At 43.5% G+C, this 18,693-nt stretch overlaps 1 protein-coding gene across 1 annotated transcript; it reads right to left on the bottom strand.

The window, feature by feature from the left end:
* Nucleotides 1–2,093: 2,093 nt before the first annotated feature.
* DACT2 (dishevelled binding antagonist of beta catenin 2) lies at nucleotides 2,094–15,341 on the bottom strand. The gene is given in 6 exon segments (XM_053939684.1): nucleotides 2,094–4,672; nucleotides 7,087–7,374; nucleotides 8,821–8,953; nucleotides 14,790–15,265; nucleotides 15,268–15,317; nucleotides 15,319–15,341. Coding segments are annotated over 6 exon segments (2,766 nt in total). The 3' UTR covers nucleotides 2,094–2,876.
* Between the last annotated feature and the right edge of the window lie 3,352 nt (nucleotides 15,342–18,693).

The following is an 18,693-nucleotide window of genomic DNA, read 5'->3' as shown; positions in this document are numbered from 1 at the left end:
GAATAGTGCATCAGAGTATTTATTGACATTTGTTGATTTTAAGTATGTTTTAGCTCTGTTTGCTTAGGTGGCAGGTCCTGTCTGCAGAGCTAGCCCAATCTCCAATGAACAGAGGCATCACACTTGTACCCAGTGGTTATCAAAACTCTTGGTGTACTTGCCAACAAAACACACTACAGTACACTGAACTATCATGTTTTTGTGTCAGTATACCTGAACTATTGGCCACCCAAATCTCCTGCCCTGTTTTGCACTGTCCTATTTCTTCCTTCCAGAGCTCTGGTCCCAGTGCAGTTTCTGCCCCAGCAGACGAAAGCAGTGTTTCCAAAGGGCAGTGCTAGGGAGAACATCCAACGCCCCGCAGTACAGAGGGGAAGCACCACCTGTTTTGCCCTTACCAAAAAGACACAGCTCAGTAGCATCACTGCACATAGCAATGCCTCAACACCTTACAGCAGGTTCTCTGCATTGCTGGGGTTCTCCAGCACCACAGATTCCCCCTGGATCAACTGTGGGCACATAACTGTATTTCTGTCAAATTAGCCAAAGCACAGGATGATGTTTGGACCAGCTTTATGCTTTTATGTTGGGTTTATGCTGGCTCTGGGAGAAGAGACAGTATCTGACCTGGCAGAAAGCGTGAGTCGTAGAGGCAGTGATACCTCATCTGGCATAAAACCTGTCAGTACAAAATTAAGTCATCATTTTTCTTTATTTGAATTGGCAGCCTGAGCTCATTCTGTATCAGCACTTTCATCATGTGTCTGGCAACATTTCTGACGGAGTATTAACAGCCCTAAAGCAGGATTTACTGAGTTGTGGGACCACAAACTTATTGTTTGAGCTTACTCTGATAAAAAGGCAGGGAGCTACTGGGTGGCACATTTTACCAGGTTTCAGAACACTCCTACCCAGAGCACTTTTCTACTTAAGAACAATTTCCTCCTTCACGAAAAAAACACCCTCAAAATTCCTATCTAACCAATAAACCCCACCCCAACACAGAAAATCCCTGGATTAAAAGATCATATGTAACTCTTGACACACTCCCCAAATGAAGCCTTTTGTGTAAATGGAAAAAAGAATTCTTTCATGGTGTAGAAAGTCAACAAAGCATAAATCACTATTTTGTTTGTTCTGTTGCTAGACATGCTGAACAAGAAACCACTGCCAGACCTGTGAAATTCTCCAATTAATCCTACAGAGTTATTATGTCCAATACTCTTGGAACAATGAAAAAATGTTCAAACATATTCCACTGACTAAATTGTAATGTTTTCCTAGTTACAGTAAGGATGATGTTATGTGCTAGTTAGAATACGTGAATTAAATTACATACCTCTTACTTTTCTCCTCATTTTCCACAAATTATTTGAAAATTGAGTGGTTTCAAAATATAAAATAGCTTCCAAATAGAAGGCATTGAGTGAAAGTTGTCTTTCAATATTTCTGTTTGCTACTGAATCCTTGGAGTAAACAACTACTCTTTTACCCAGTTCTGCAAAGCACTTACCTTTTGTTCCAGATCCAGTTCAGGCAGCTGCGTGAGGTAATGCCTACATCTCCTAGGCCAGGTATGTACCCAGACTGAGCACTGAAATCGGGTAGGAGAATAATACCTGCTCTTTTGTAAATTCAGGGTGAACCTCAGCTCAGCTTCCAGACTGCTCTCTCAGAGGAAAGAATTAGGACTACTTGTCTGAATACAAAAAAAAATTGACTTCTTCAGTTGAGATACTGATACAAAGCTTCATGTCAGTGCCCTCAAATGCATTCAAAACACATTACGTATACATACATATATGTTTTACATTAAGAGTTTCTTCTGACACAATTGCGTCAGTTTAAGTGAGTCAGTTAAACACTACCCTGTCTTCAATAAAAATACCATTTTCAAATTCTTTCATTTAGAAGCAGGTGCTGAAAAAGCTTTCCTGAGGTAGAGGGTGAGCGGACTCTGGTTCTGACAGAGCTACAGTGATCCTTTGAAAATACAAAAGAACCCCTCTGCAGAATGATCATAAAAACACAGAACTGTTTCATATCAGAGACCAGAATAATTTTCCTCAGACATCAAAGTCAGACAAGCATAATTTTCAGAAGTACATTAAATAGTATTTATTGAGTTTGCAATTTCAGGGGCAAAGCTATTATCTCAGTCCCAGCTAATCACACACTGTGGCATGTGGCCCTCATGTTCTTTCATCCATTCAACAAATGAACAATAATATGGAACATCATATAGAGGGGGGTTGAAAAAACAACCCTATGCTATTTTGAAAAAAAAAAGGAAGCAAACTGAAGTCTTGTTCTTATTCACAAATACACTTGCCTTCTTGATTAAGCACACTATGTTTTTATGGAAGAACAGACTCACCCTCCTGATGTTTGGGAGAAGGTATGGGATGGCTGATCTGAAATAAAGTAAAACTATGTCGAAAACAGAGCTTTTCCATATGACCACAATAACAGCTAGATGGTTAATACAGGCTTCAGACTGCAAGAGGGAGTCTTTGCAAGTCTTTGTGTCTGGACTGACACTGTGGGTGCATATGGTTAAAAGAACACCAAGGGCCTGCTGTAAAATCTTACAGTGGAGGTTGTTTTCATTTTCATCATGTTGACCCTTCTGGATAATTAAAAAAGTCATAACATAATGTACATAGAGATTCATATTTACAGAATAAATGGCAAAAGAGGGAATTACATACAGTGACATTTATGTCCAGGCATTGACAAATGAGATCCCTTGTGTAGACTCAGGGATTCGTCACAGCTCCTTTAAGAAAGTCCTTTCTTCTGCACATAAGTCCTTTCATTTTGCAAATGAGAGCCAGCAGGATTCCCCACTGTAAGAAATAGATGCTTGCTCTCCCTTACACCATGGTCATGACCTTCAGAGAGGCAGGTTGGAACCTCCTTATCTTTTTCTTTAGTGCCTTTGAAGCTTTGATGCGACAGATTTTGGGCACTGGAGGAAGAGGCTTGGAAGAGGCCTGGACAGTCACAGATTGTCTGACTGAACCTTCAGGCCAAATCAGCTCACTTTCATCCCCCTCATCATAGTCAAGAGCAAGGCTGCTACTGTTACTGCTGCCATCCCAGTCGCCTTCACTGGACTCACTGTCCCCAAATCGGTTGGTTGTGAAATCGCTGACCTCCCCTTCGCTGGTCTCTGCAATGGTGGAGTGGAAGAGGGAAGCGCACTCTGCAGAGTACTCAGAGTGGTCTGACTCACTTTTGGCACAATCTCCGTGGTGCTGACCCTTGGAGTGATTCCTCATGCTGACAGTGCGTGGGATGCCAGCTCTCCTCGCTGGCTGCCTTGGTGCTCCCAGGCCAAAGCTGTGAGACAGGCTGGCCGGGTGGCCCTTGGCAGAGATCTCCACTGTGGACTGCCACTTGCGCTGCTTCTTCCTGTTGGCTGTGTCTACACAAGCTGCTTCCAGGGAATACAGTGCATTGGCAGAGGCTCCGTAGAGCTCTGGCCTGGATGGCGCAGTGGGGAGCCTGACCTGCACTGGGAACAGACTCGACTCTGAGCTTGATCTGCCAGCCATGTCACCAGAATATGAAGGTCTCCGCACGAGGCTCTTCATTCCTTGTGATCTTTGGAGCTGATTCCACTCAACAGGCAGCTTGGTGGCCCCATGAGACCCTCTCACCTTCTCCATGCAGAAGGCTTGCTTTCCAGGCCGAACGACTTTTTCACTGCTCCTCCTCTTTATCTTCACTGCCTTTGTTTTGGAGCTGGCAAACTTTACCCGGACTTGATGGGATTCTGCAGGGACAAATTGAGCGTGGACAAACTCAGCTCGTGCCACTCGTTCATGACCCCCAGTGTAAGCCAACTTGGCATTGCCACACCTTTTGATGGGCAGTTTTTTGGGAGGGACAGCTTTAGCATTCCAGATGTCTGGGCTAGAGTCCTCTTGACACAGCTGTGAGTAGGACAAACTGCGCTCCATGCTGGTCTCTGTTTCTTCTGCCAGAGAAGAGCCCCTTGCTGCTGACTTGGCAGGATAACAACTATTCACAGCTGATGGCTCTGTGTCAGGCTGAGTGGATGACTGCTCTTCATTCATACAGCTCATGGTCTCCTGCTGCTTGGCACATTCCCCCTCTGGCACCTCTCTTGACAGCTTCCCTTCAGCTTTGTTACTCTCCAGAGAACTCTGTTTTTCCAGCTGGCTACTGCTGCTGTTAATTTTCACTCCACCGGTGCTGGGGGTTATAATGAGTCTCTGGTGCATTGCGGCTGCCTGGCTCTTCGGTGAAACCCACTCACTGGCCTCAGCCTGACTGCTCCCTTTGCATCTCGTCAGCTGCAGTAATTTATTGATGTAACCCCCTGGCTTGACCTCAGCAGTTGGCCTAGTCTTAATCAAGCTGGGACCCGTTGTACTAAGCATAGATTTGCTGGGAGGAGCTTGGAAGTCTGATTTTGGGGATGTTCCCACCAGGGAGAAAAGTGGACTTTGTAAAGCCACTGCATGGAGGGGGCTTGGGTAAGGATACACATCAATGCCATTCTTGGAGACCAAGTCATTTTGGAATTTGGGATCCATGCTAAGCAAATGCAGGTCTCCATTATGGCACAGAGGCAACATGGATTTGGGATCCATTTCCTTCTGAAATCTAGTGTCCGCTGGAATGAGTCTTTCCAAGTCACCTATATGGTGGATGAAAATAAACAACCTAATTAAATCACAGGCAATTACATTCAGCCTGGTTCATACTAGAAGTGCTATATCAGAGAGATGTGATAGCTTTTACTAAAATCAGTAGCATGGATAAAGAAAGTAATTTCAGTCTTCCAAGGCCAATGAATTACTTTAAAGCTTTTATCACCTAAGCATAACAGAATTGAAAATGCCTTTTAATGCTAATAATAAAACTCTTACCTTTGCAGGAAATTTAAACTGTGCTACTTGGATGAAAGTAAATCTGTGCATATATAAAAAAGTTCTAAAATGTCACAGACCAGCAGGAACCCAACTAGACAAAAACAAGGGATTATTTTTATTTCTTAGCACAGAAGCCATAGAAGAATGAACGGAAGAATCTTTATTTTCACAGAGGAAAAAAATCTAAGGCTAACTACTCAGGCAAGTGGGAAGTGTAGTCCCTGAAGATGACATTTATAGACACCAACTCCTATCTCTTCTATTTTGGAGTACTGTCAAGTGTGCTGTAATTTACTCTTCTTGACTGCAGCACCCTCCTCCCAGAAGCATCTCCTGCACACAGAGAGGAGAGGCTGTGTTCTTGTGCAAAAAAAAAAAGGTTATTCCATCCAGACATGTCATTCAACAGAGCACTATGGTGCTGTGTTACCTCTGGGACCAAGAATTCTGGAACCAGTTAGCTTGGATTTCTCTGTACTACAATGCAGATTTCAGTGCCAACAAATCCTCAGCTAAGCAATTTCCTGGGTGCTTCATGCTATCATGAAACCCAACCATCACATTCAACCACATCATTCACAAACGATGTGAATAGTCACAGGATGACTATCTATGTCCCGGGACAGCAAGCTTTTAAAAGACCACAAAATTCTGGGGTGGTCTGCAGTGTCCTACCTATGCACAGACCTGCCACAGCAAAGGTTAGGATGACAACCTAACAACCTAATTTAATAATGAAAATTCTTTAGGAAATGGTTGGCAGTTTGTAATGCTATGCTCTTTTGCAAACAAACCAGGAAGGAGTCAAAAGCATGTTGTGCTTGCAATGTCTCAGCAAGCTTTCTGCTTGCCAATGAAAGGAAAGGCAAAAGGTCTGTATTTGTAATTTCCTCTAAGGAAAGGAAAAGAGAAATTTCTTCTGCTCTCCAAATGATAATTTTCTGAAGTAAAATCTTGCTTCACTTCCTGCAATGTGGTCAACTTTATAAGAATTATTTCTTCAAGGCTATACCCACTACTTTTGTTTTTCACTGTGAAGGAAGTAATAGGCTTTAGCCAGGAAGAAGTGCTGAAGGAGGTCTGCAGTCTCTCTCCCACACCCCTGCTCAGTATCAGCTATCCTTTTTTGTGCTAGTCTAAATAAAATAAAAACAAACATAAAGCCCCTGGAGTCTCAGCAACACGTTTCAATGAAGGAAAGTTTCTGAGAGAGCAAAATATCTGCAATCTGAACATGGAAGCCATGGATCATTAAGCTCAGCTTCAACCCCAGCCTTTGACAAGCCTTGAGAAGATTTTGTTTTTATGCTGTAATTACTGTCATCCCTTCAGGTGTGTGTCTACACACCTAGGTATAGAATAGGTGGTCTTTGTTTCTGTTCCAAGCGAGCCAGAGGTGAGTTAAGCTCAGGTCAAGCAGCTGTGGGAATGATGCCAGAGTGGCACAGTACTTGAAATTATGCTCCCCATAGTTTCCCTGTTTCTATAATGGAACTGCTACACATCTTGCTGGATCACTCTAAAATCAGATTGCTTTGACACTATGGAAAAAGCTGTGATAAGAAGTGATATGATGTCACTTTACAGATGGTGAACAAGAGATCTGGAATTGTCCATTTCGTTGAAAGTATGATGCATATTCATGGCTGATCCACTTTTAGACTCATGACTGCTATGTAGATAATCAAATAACTTTTGGCATTTGTTGTCCCTAACTGTACAGCAAAAGTTATGAAAAAGAGTCATTGTGTGAGTCAACATTTATTTGTGTAAATAAGGAATTTGGAGTTTACTTGAAATCTTTAATACATCCCTGCACTTTCACACAAGGTATTTCAAATACTGAAACTTTAAAAAAAATATCTCAATAATCTTTACAATTTTATCTCATACACTAGAGTATTTTTCCATCTCTAAATATATAGGTCCTCATATTTGTTACTGTCTCATCCACAGATTTTTTTATTGATTCATTCTAGTATTTGTTACTGTTTAAAAGTATCTGGAGTATGGAGACACGGGGAAATGGGACAGTAACTGGTTTGGCTCCGTGGTTTTGATCCACTCTCACTTTGTGTATTGAAAATGAGAACTATATATTGATTAGACATGACTAAACAAGGTCCTAAGAGCAATAACCAGGAATCTGCCCTTCCCTTGCAGTTCTGCTATCAATTACCTGTGGAAACTGGCCTTGGTCTGGACCTGGCAGGAGTCCCAGAGACATCTCTGCTAGCTGCAATCCGACATCCATCGCTGACATAGGCTCCCTGCTGTTGGAAGCTGGTGGTGTGCACAGTAGTTTCATCTGCAGACTTGGGGCGGTAATCAAACACACTGAGCCTTGCTTTAGGGTGTTGAGAGCTGGGTAAGAGACTGGTGTGGGAGGAGGAGATAGACTCACTGTACACAGAGGTGCAAGAATTGGAGAGTGAGCAAGAACCACCATCACTCAGGTCATAGAATCCTGCAGAGTTAAAATAAATAGGATATTTCATATTTACAGCAACTAAATATGCTCTGTAGAAGAAAAGTGCAGCAAATAAAATAAATCTTCATTTGCTATGTGCCACAAGCCTAAATTTATGATCATTTATTAAGGTAACATCAGCAGAGGCATACTCTAATTCAACCAACCTTTACTGGGTAGGCCCTGAGCCATCTTGACACACACATGCCTACTTATTACTGAGGGTGGGATGAGATGAAGTACTGCATTATCATGCCCAGTTCTTCACTGGGGAATGTCTTTGGGGATTATGATGCAACTGGTGTAAGACAGGGACCTCTGACACTGTTGTAACTTGCACTAGCTGCATACAAGCACGGATTGGATGAGTGGATTGGATAGAGCAAAACCAGCCTGTGATCAGGCTAAGTCTATGATAGCTGGAATGTCTAAGGGCAGAGAAAGGAGACTATCTTCTCTCTCCAGGTATTGAGATAATTATCAGTAATTGTGGAAGCATTAAAAAAAGCTTTGTATAAATTCAAGGTAGGAAATTTTATTATTCCTCTCTATAGCAGAGAAGGAATATTTTCTTTCGAACTATGTGCATGTGCCTAAACTCACAACTCCTGAACTTAAACACACAACAGAAAACTTGCACTTCTTATATGCCTTCTAAGTACCAGGCTACAAATCTGTATGCTGTATTCAAGGAAAAAAAAAAAAAAAAAACAAAACCAAAAACAAACAAACAAACAAAAGCCCTCCTTGTGTCACTGAAGACATGAGGCTTTGCAAAAATTCTGTTTAGAAGAACTACTTTCATTGTCTCTGACTAGATAACAGAAACCGGTTTTGACAGACATCCTAGCTATAAAAGTCTGCAGGACAGCTCTCTCTGTGAATCAGACCAGAAACCTGATACCCAGTATCTTTCTGTCCATGAGAACTTTACTCTATTGGCATAGTTTTCCTCAGTGTCTTTTAATAGTGCTGTTTTGCTTCAACATAAATTCATTTGACAGGAGCACTGCAATAATGATTTTCAAAGCCCTAGTGAGGTTCAGAACCCTTCCTGGATTCAAGCAGAGTGTTGATATTGATGTTGGTCTCCACTTCTTTTTAGTGCTCTAGCCATTTTACCAATGGTCATTCTACACTGCACAAGGTAATTAATAAGTAAATCTGTCTCCTTCTCCTTCCATGTGTGGCTACAAGTTTCATTAAAAAAAATTAAATAATCCAGAAAGAATACTGCCTGAGCGAGAGAGCACTTTCCAACTAAATCAACTCTGCAGGAAAATTCATAGCAGCTCTGTGAGCCCACTGTGTGCCAGACTATTATCCACATTGGCCATGGGGCACTGTTTCTACCCAAATAATACAGAGTTTTGCTTAGCAGTTGACACTCTTCAATTCTCCTAGCACCACACTCCTGGGAATAAATAGCCAAGAGCACATTACCTGAGCTGGGCCGGCTGTCACTATCCAAGTATTCACTGGAGGTCTTACTGACGTCCAATTTCAGCTCACTTATTCGCTGGTCTAGCTGATCCAGGTGGCTTTTCAAGCCAACATCCTGTCTCCTCAAACGAGACTAAATCAAGGGAAGAAGGAGGAAATTAAGAATAATCACAGTTAGAATCTCAGTAGCAATGCAAGAATTCAGGCCATCTGTGCCAGCAAGTTTATTTTCTCATGAAGTGTTTTCCTTAGCTAGGGACTGTTGCAGTTGGCTCTCTGTGATCAGACTGACCTGATGGACAAGGACAAAACATTTTGTTTCTTAGTATATATTGTCTTCTGCCCAGCTAAACATGTTCTCAAAACTCATTCTGAAGATACTTATTTAAATTTTTGGCTTTTTTGTTACACCTATGGCAGGAACTGTATCTCTAAATACGACAGTACGACAGAAGTCCTTTAACTTATTAACATATCCTTATTGCACTGCACTTTGCCATACGCTGCCTCTGAGCAGAAGAGGAGATAAACATTATGGATTGTCTGCATGAACTCTTAAGATCTGCCAGATGAAAGGAAACCACTGTGGCTGAGGTATCATATTGCCCTACCAAGTAAAGGCAGCATGCCCACTCCAGTAAAACCCTCAGCTTTGATGACACATCTTTATAGTTGAAAGGATACACTGCAAGAATTGTGACATCTCTTTTACTGCAGGTTTTCCTTGCTTGTCTTGTGGCCAGATATCTCCACCCATTTCCTGGAAGGAGAAGGCGGCATTTGAATATGGCGGGGAAATTACTGTATTTAAAATAAATGGTGTTTCAAACTTGTGAATAATCCTTCAGAAGCTAGCAACTAGATCTGTTGCCTACTGCAATCACTGACCAGGCTGATCTGAGGTAACAGCTCCTGCAGTTGCTCCCCCAGTATTTATGCTGTCAGCTTGGCAAGGCGGATGGCCATGGCGTGAGGTACCAGCCAAAGAACCACAGTTGGTTTCTGTCACAAACTTCTCATGTGGCACCCGGCAAATTATCTAAAGCCCTGCACTATTTAGGCTCCTTCTAATTATATCACACCTCACCATCCATCCTACAGTACTTTATAGAAAGGTGGTCTCTTGAAATTGGTTGTAAAGTTGTGCTCAAAGCCCTCAAGTGGATGGGTTTCCACCCAGTAATGGTAAGAAAAACATTATTAAGATTCTTCCTTAAGGGTAGATTTCATATTTAAAAACACACGTGGCAGTTCTAGCAGCATTTCCAACCTCAAATATATAAAAATAAAAAATCTAGGTCCCTTGAACCAATTAAAGTATCTTAAAATTAAATGACATGCAGAAAATCAAGATCAGTATGTGCACGTTTTTGCCTCCTTCCTTTTGTAGGAATTATTCAGCTTTTAACATTTGCATAGCTTTCTCCACAGCTATAAATACTAAAAGAAAAGAAAGCTAAGATCCTAAGGTAATCAGTAAATTATTAGAAATGGTAAGAAAAAAAAATACAGATGCCCTGAGTTTCACAAGAGAACTCTTGAGGCTGGTGATGCTGCTGAGAAGAAAAAAAAAATGTATTTTAAGCATGCTTTTAAAGAGAACTGGAGGAACATATAAGACACAAGAAATAAAGCCCCTTTTTGTTAAGAGTCACACATCTAGAAAGGTTTAAACTCAAGAGGTTCATTACTGCATCCTAGGGAAATCCATAGTGATTTTCCCTCTTCCTGTTTCACATACACAAAAAAGAAGGGAAGAAATGGATAATAAAGGAGATTTTCTATTCCATCTGAATGATGAATGTATGATCTCCTCAGTACTTCATTTCGTGGTAAAAAAGCAAAACCATGCCGTGCCTTCTTCAATCCCACCTACTCAGGAAATCACAAAGTTTTGTTTCCATGGCTGGAATTAATTGCTTAATGATTAATGTTTTGCCAGCCAATCCCTCAGTCTGTGGTTTCTGATTAATGACAGAGAGGCCACAAGGCTCTCAGGTATTCAAACATTATTTATTATACCTCCAGGTTCTGTCTGCTCTTTCACAGCATTTTAAGCAACACAACATGATTTACATCATCGTTTTTAACCCTTTTATGGTGCCTCACACCACTGGGTTTTCATGTTTCCAGCCACTGACCCAGCTTTGATCTTTCAGTTAACTACTTCTGCACTCTAAGAAGAGAGGCATTCCTCAAACCATTTGGATAAGAATGACTTTTCCGGTGTGTTTGTTTCAAGCTGTTATCGCTCCAATACCCACACTGGGCAGCACTCAAAACAGTAACCCCTAAATACACTCTTTCTCTACTCACAACATGAATTTTCATGTGACAAAACCTAACGTGTAAAACCATCAGTTTGCTTTGGGCAATGCAGCTGTGAAGACTTGTGGACACTGCACGGTGTGGGACCAAACTTTCCCAATCAACATGTCCTATCAATGGACTACAGTTTTGGGGAGACAAATCTGGAGTATCTTCATACCACCCATTTTTCAGAAGGAAGAACCCTCTCTGAAAAGCAGGTTCCTTTACACCAACACAAGCAGGCACCCCAAATCAAGGCATCAAAACCCACTGGTCATACTTGACTATTCTTCTCAATTGTTAATCTCTTCAAAGTCAAAGGGGAGCTGTTGACACTTCTTGGTTGTAGATTAGCATTCTGTAATTCTATTAATCTGACTTCATTCTGGAATGCACAAAACATAGCATTCTTTTCTAGTTTTGCCCACATATGGGTCTTTTTGCAACTGATGGTGCAAAGCAGCCAGTTTCAGAGGGAAATTACTATCATCTATCCCAGACACTTGTTATAGAGAAAGGTAAATTCCTTCCAGAAGGACTTCTTTCTCTCAGCTGACAAAATTTTGTTATTAAAAAAAAAAATACAGTCCCTGATTTAAAAGATGTTTTCTTCTATTTAAAATTATCTAAAGAGGAGAAAAATCTGTGTAAAATGCAGGGTACCAAGTGTTTGTTTCTATCTCTTCAGTATAATGTGTCCCTTCTCACATTTTTATAGCATCACAAATCACCTGAAAGCTTGCAAAACAAAAGAATCAGATTTAAATAAAATAAAGTAAGGTTTATAAATATGTCCTCTGAGGAAAGAGCTGAGAACATACTGGATGTTGCAGCCTTCGATATCCACCTACACTGACAGCAATCATAGATTTCTTTCTTTGCATTAGCCTGAATTTGCATCTCTTTCCTCTTTGTCACCATGATACAGTTTGGCTAAGAGAAGTTTAGCACTTTCAGGATCTCTGATAGTGGGTGGCATCACTTAACTCGGCTCCTCTTCTGCTACAGAATTGACCCCGCCTGCGCTGTAGTAACTTGCAGTTGCCAGAAAAGACCTCGGCCACCAAAAAGAGCCACTGGTTAGGGCAAGAAAGGGCATGACTGTTAGGGGTAGCAGACTGCCTACAGCAGAGTGCTAGAAGACCAGCTGATCACTCTCTTTGGTAAGTGTTGTTGGGAAAGAGACTGAGATTCTGGAATGGCATCCACACGTGGTGCCTATGGTGCCTGTGGCATTTGATGGCTCCGCTCTATTATTCCCACTAGTCAGACTCAAGCCCTTAAGGTTTCTGCCTCTGCTCTCCTGTTTCCCACCCTATCATTATAGGAGAAGCCTGGCTTGACTTTTTATCTGCCTTGTTTCCATTGCTAAGATGCCTTGAGCCACTTTCAGCTGACACAGCTTTCTCATTTTATGTTGTGAGGACCAAACTTTTTATGAATTAAACTGTGACCATGCTAAAGCTCAGGGCTACAGTCCTCCTTGAAATCTGGAGCAAGGTGCACTGCAAGGAAAAGTTACATTTACACTGTTAATGAGTTTCTCAATCTGAAAGCTTACAGAGCAGTAATCACATACTGTACCCTCCATGGGCCAACAAGAACAGTTGCTGTTGTTGCTGAAGACATACCACTCCTTGAGCAATGCTGTGCTTTGCATTTTCTGTTGTTTTCAGTTTTAACTTCATTTCCTGCAATCATGAACAGAACTTTCATGGGTTTTAAGTGCAATACACTGCTCATGAGTCACTGGGAAAGTTTTCAGCCTGTGGTCACTGAGATCCTAGATCTGTGAACTACTTCTAAAATGACTGTGAAAAGCCTGTTTTCAACTGGGTTTACTTTGCTATTAAGGAAATCTGAGGTATGCACCTCTACTCAGATACACATCTGCTATTTGCAGGGGGAAAAACCAATAAAGCTACCAGGAGGCCTGAACAGTACAGTTTGAAAAGCCTCCAGCAGCCATTGGTCAATCAGAAGAGCTCTGTATTACTATTTTAAGCACTCACAAAACTGTATTTTTGCTGAAGAACCTGTACCTGGATTTATGTACATCTGAGTCATTCTGCTGAAGCTTTATGAACACTTCCCTCCCAGGCATCCCAAGAGATACGTTTCCTATAATTGCACTGGCACCTACCGGTGAAATCTGTCCCTCTCTGGAGGTGTGCAGAGTTATTCTTGAGTCCACCCAACTCCTGCATTTCTAAAGGGCAGCAATTAAAGGGCAGCCTTTTTTCCCTTCCATTTTAATGGCTAGTTTCTCCCACATTCTTGGAAAGCATTGTAAGGTGCAAGTAAAATCCTGACAAATTAATCTTCTATTTTAATATTTTATTTGAAAAATATTACGACAAATGAGTAATTACAGCACAACAGCTGACATGAAAAGAAGTACAGTCACTATGATCACAGCTCACTGTGTGATTCTGTTACCCCACTGGCCTCAAACAGGCAATAAATGCCTTCAATTCTTTTGCTCAATTAAAAAAAAAAAAAAAAGTAGAGCCATTACTTAACACTATCAATGACAGGTAATCAAGTGGCTGGCTGTCCACTTGTCTTGTATTTTCTTAATTTAATCAAGATATGCCCGCTGCTGTGTTTTCACACAATGGTGGCTAGGTTTCCCTGAAGGTTAAAGCCCATTTTATCCTGAGATGCTGCCTGAGAAAGCTGCCTACGGGGAGCGAATAACCCTTCTGTTTTCACACCTGATGGATAACTGATGGCCAAGACTTGCACCAGTACAGGGAGGGAAAGGATTCTGAATTAAGTCTGAGTTTACTGAAGTGTGTAATTGCCTATACTAGAGATTAAAGCCCTTTACCCTTTGATTATTGTCTCACCTATAAAACGAGTTTCAGCTACAATTCAGAATTGGTTTTTAGTTTCAAAAAAAAAAAAAAAAAAGCCCTGTGTAAGTGGCCGATGCAGCACTTCAAATACAAGGTCTGGCATTCAGTTATTCTTCCCTTTTGATCACGCAATCCGTGGAAAGAACAAAGTACTCCCGTCCCACGAAGCGTTTCTTGGCAGATCGACTCCCACTGGCGCACAGCCGCGCGGGCACACACCCGTGCGCGCTCACAGCTGGAGGCGCAGAGGTGTGCGCGCACACCCCCACCCAAACCCCCGAGCGCTTATGCAGGTGTATGTCAGCCCGCGAGTCTCTTGATCTCCTATGCAAACGGCTGCTGCCATTGAGAGCTGAGCGCTGTATTACTGAAGTTAATCATCGCCTACTCCTCGGGCCCGATGAATGAGCGGTGCCGGGTTAACAACTTCTCCCCAGCGCTCCCGCTGGCACGGCGCCCGCCGCCGGCACTGCCCGCTCCGGGCCGCCCGGGTGAGCCCCGCCTGAGCCGCGGCGGCTGTAGCGGCTGCGGCGGGGCTCGCCCCGACCGCCCCCGGCCCGGCCGCTCGCCCCTGCCCGCGGAGGAACCGCGGCTGTGGCGGGGCGGGAGCAGCGCAGGGGCCGCGGCGGCAGCGCCCTGCCCGCCCTCGGTGCCAGCACGGCGCCGGCGGCTCCCGAAGGGGAGCCGGGTATCTGACAGCCCAGGGGCGCTTCCGTCCGCCCGCGCTCGGCACCGCGGCTGGGCTCACGGAGCCGGGGAGCGGGGCAGCGGGGCGTCCCGTCCACTGCGGTTCCTTACCAGCTGCTCCTTCAAGGCAGAGAGGGTGACCTCCAGACGGTGCTCCTTGCTGTGGGCGGACAGGGGCTGCTGTTCTCCGCCCGCCGCCGGCCGCTGCGGCATGGCCAGGGCGGCCCGCACCAGCTCCCGCTGCTTCTCCCGAAGCACCTGGAGCTCCTGGAGGCCGGCGAGGGCCGCCTGCAGCCTCTCGCCCACCCGGCCGCGATCCCAGCCGCCCGGCCGTGGGGCGCCCAGCAGCATCCTCAGCGCTGGGCCGCGACACCGGCCATGGCAGGGGGGCGGCGGGGAGGATGCGGGGCTGCTCTCGCCCCGGGCCGTGCCTGCGCTGAGCTCCCCTCGCCCCCCTCCGCCGCTGGCACCGGAGAGAGTGAAGCGGAGCCGTAGCGGCTCTGGCGGTTTTGGAGGAGAGGTGGGGACGGGGGAGGGAGAGAGGGAGGGCGGGAGCGAAGGGAAGCGGCTGCGGCTCCAGGCAGAGCCGGGTGGATACGCGGGGCGAGGAGCCAGTAGCCAGCGCTCCCTCCGCCCCGCGGGGGCGGCTCCTGCCTGCCCCATCCCTGTCCCTGCCTCTGCCCGGGGGGCTGCCTTCGCCTCGTCCTCCGCCCCAGCAGCGAAAAGGGATGGGGTGCCCGCCCTCTCCCGGCAGAGACAGGGGCCGGCGAACCGGCACAGAGCGCCGGGGTGAGAGCGCCCATTCCGGCCGGGAGCGAGCGCCGGGGATGCTGCGGAGACCGGAGCCGAGCCGGTCGTCCTGTTGCTGCCGCGTGGAAATTAAAAGTGATGCGAGGATATGGTGCGAAGAGCGCTCCCGGATATAACAGCGCTTCCCTCGCAAAAATGAGGCGCTTGTAATTCTATCCCTTCTCCTGGCTAGTGGTGCCTCCTGCCAGGCACAGGCGCAGCACTGGCACTCATCTTGCTCTCCAGAAACCGACCCAAATGGGATCTCACTGCACAAGTTCTCTGTCTTGTACCGAATTGTTGATTCTCACTTTGGAAGCAGGGCAGAGTTCTGTCTTGTGAGGTCAAGATGCAGTTCGTTCTCCCCTAAAGTCATTTGAAGGGCTCAGGATGTGGTTTGAATGGGTCATGAAAACACATTTGGCCATGGAAATTCAAGACTGTGGTGCTGTTGCTACCAAGAAATGCCAGCATTTAAAGTTCCCAAGACAGGCAGCTGAAGCTTCTTCAGAGGTAGCTGCTTAGCAAGCAGCAAAGACAGAATGCATAATCTGTAGTGATGCAGTAGGGGACAAGAAGCCCTGATAGCAAGAGTCTGATGAACACAGTAGAGACTATGCTACAGGAGACATATTTTTTCTACTGCCTACACAGAAATAGGAAGCATCTACAAATCCCAAGATCCCTGTGTGCCACACTCTTGATTGACATAATGGCAGGGAAGGTGTATTATTCTCCATGAAGCAGAGATCACATGCAAAGCCCATCTGTCCGTGGTTATCTTCCTTTCAGTCTGTGGTGTATCTTTAAAAGCTAGCACCTCTGATTTGAATGCTACTTGTCTTTGTGCTAGGATAGGAGTTGGGTGAGTGGCAACCAGTTGCTCTGTCATCTGTTCACCAGGTAGTGTCTTCTCAACGGCACGTGTGGGTGGCTGTGTCCACCACTGAGACTGCAGCCAGCTTATCTTTTCCTGTACTGGTCTCCAGCTTCGGGACTGTTAGAAGTACTAGAGCAATGCCAAATCCACCTCCTGCGGGGGGCAGAGGGGCAAATTATAAATGCATTTGTTCAGAGTCCTATGCAATACATTTGATAGTCTCAGTAAGACCCAAACCTTGCTTTCATTGTGTCATTTTCAACAGTTTTCCTGTAACTTGAAGATTTGAGAACAATATTTACCTTGCAAAGTTGAGCTTGTCAGAAGTGGTCCTGAGAGGTCCTACTCTGACAAATTGTGTAGGAATATTCACAAATGTCTCCAGCTGCAGATGGAACAAGAATGACTGGTGGTCATACAGTTCTTAGTTAAAGTGTGTATGTAGTATGACTTGTATGACATCATCTTAGTCATGTTTTTTTATTGTTGTTGTTTTGGTTTGTGGTTTTTTTTTCCTCTGTAATGAATACTTTTGCTTTTTTTCCTTACCCATTCTTCTCATGGGGCTCACCTGTGCAGAACAATGCCTCAGTACCATGATGACTGAACAATTAAAGAAAGGTGGAAAGGAAACTGAGTTCAACGCTGAGATGCTCTTGAAGGTGCTGGCAAAAGACAGCATGAAATTCTGCCTCCTCTCAGATGGATGGGGGCAAAGAACCAACCAACCATCACTGTGCGGTATGTGGCAAGAATTTTCAAAATGCCATTGCAGGTATGAGGAGTGAAGCATTTTTATAAATCACTTGGCTTGGCACTTGTTAAAACAGACATACAGCATAGTTCCTTATTTTATTCAAACCGTGTTCTAACATGACCAAAAACAAGTCACCAACACAACTACCATTTAGTATATACTTGCTAGGAGAATTAGATATTATAAGGTCATACATATTTCTTTTTTTTCCTTCTTTCCCTTCCAAGGAACTCTTATCCCTTGCTCTTTGTTCTTCCTCCTCTTTCATCTCTTTATCTTTTCATACATGAAATCCCAAATGGGCTATATCACAGCAGTATCTTTATTCTAATCAGATTCCTTATTATCCCCTCTGTTATACTGATTACTTTCTTCCATAGAACCCTTATGATTTCACTTAATCTTTTCAGAATACTCAACAAATACCTTGTGTTATCTGATTTCTGGGTGAAAGCATAAAAGGTGTGAATCACCCCCAGATTTAAAACCATATGATTATGTGGGGAAAGGGTAGTGGTAAAAGTGAAAGTTTCATAGCAGGGACCTAGAAAATTTTTGCTATTCTTACTTCTAGAGAAGAATGTTCAATATTGATACTCTAAAGCTTCCCTAGACTTTAAGAATTACTTGAAAAAAATGATCAGTCAATATGTATCTCCTTATTTTGCTGCCTAGCTTTAGCACACTGAATCCAAAGCTTATATATTGCTTGCACTTTTCAGGAACCAAAAGGTTTGACTTTTCATTTACATTATTTTAATTCCATTAATTTCAGAAACATTGCTCCTAATTGCTTTAAGACTTGGAATAAAATTTCTGTTTTCCACCTACAGATCCTGAGTTAAAGAAATTTAATGAATAAAGCTATAGTGAAGGAATGATATTGTTACAAAATCAGATACCAAAACAGTAGGAAATAAATCAATTTGTCTACATAACCTAATTTAAGTTCTGATTCACATGACATTATTACACAGTGTTATTCCATGGGTTTATTCCTCAATAAGTGTATAGAATGAAAGATACTGCTCAACATTCTCTGTCCTCATGTTCCAACCTATGCCTTATTTACTGCAGGTCATTTAAGCTGTGCTTGGCAAATAGAATTTTTTGTGTTTTAAAACTATACTTAGTATTCTAGCTATTAAGTGTCTTACAGTATGAATGAATGAATGAATGAATGAATGAATGAATGAATGAATGAATGAAAGGTGTCTTTACAACATCCCAAAATGTATAAAGCTGCTTTTGTTTAAGAAGGGAAGACCTGAGGCACTGCGTTTCATTACAGGAATGCTCATTCATTTTGAGTGCCCACTGGAGATGCCTTTGGCCTTCTTTTTCAGCATACTTAGTGTTATACAGTTAATATATCCATCTTATTGTTTCAAACAGAGTTCCCTTTAACTTCTTTTCCAGTTCTGAGCACTCAGTACTTTGGTAAATTGAATACTGGGCATTCTAATTTGAATCCCTAGAAAAATGAGAAATAAAATTAGTGCACCTCATATGGAGACAGCTTGGGTGTGCCTGCACCTGTGGTAGAGACATGCCCTCAGAGCCTCATAAACTATCAGAAAGAAGGCAGG

Source organism: Vidua chalybeata, chromosome 3 (assembly GCF_026979565.1).
Source record: "Vidua chalybeata isolate OUT-0048 chromosome 3, bVidCha1 merged haplotype, whole genome shotgun sequence".
Lineage (NCBI taxonomy): Eukaryota > Metazoa > Chordata > Aves > Passeriformes > Viduidae > Vidua > Vidua chalybeata.
Note: the sequence above shows the minus strand (reverse complement) of the source record. Positions and strands in the feature narration are given on the sequence as shown.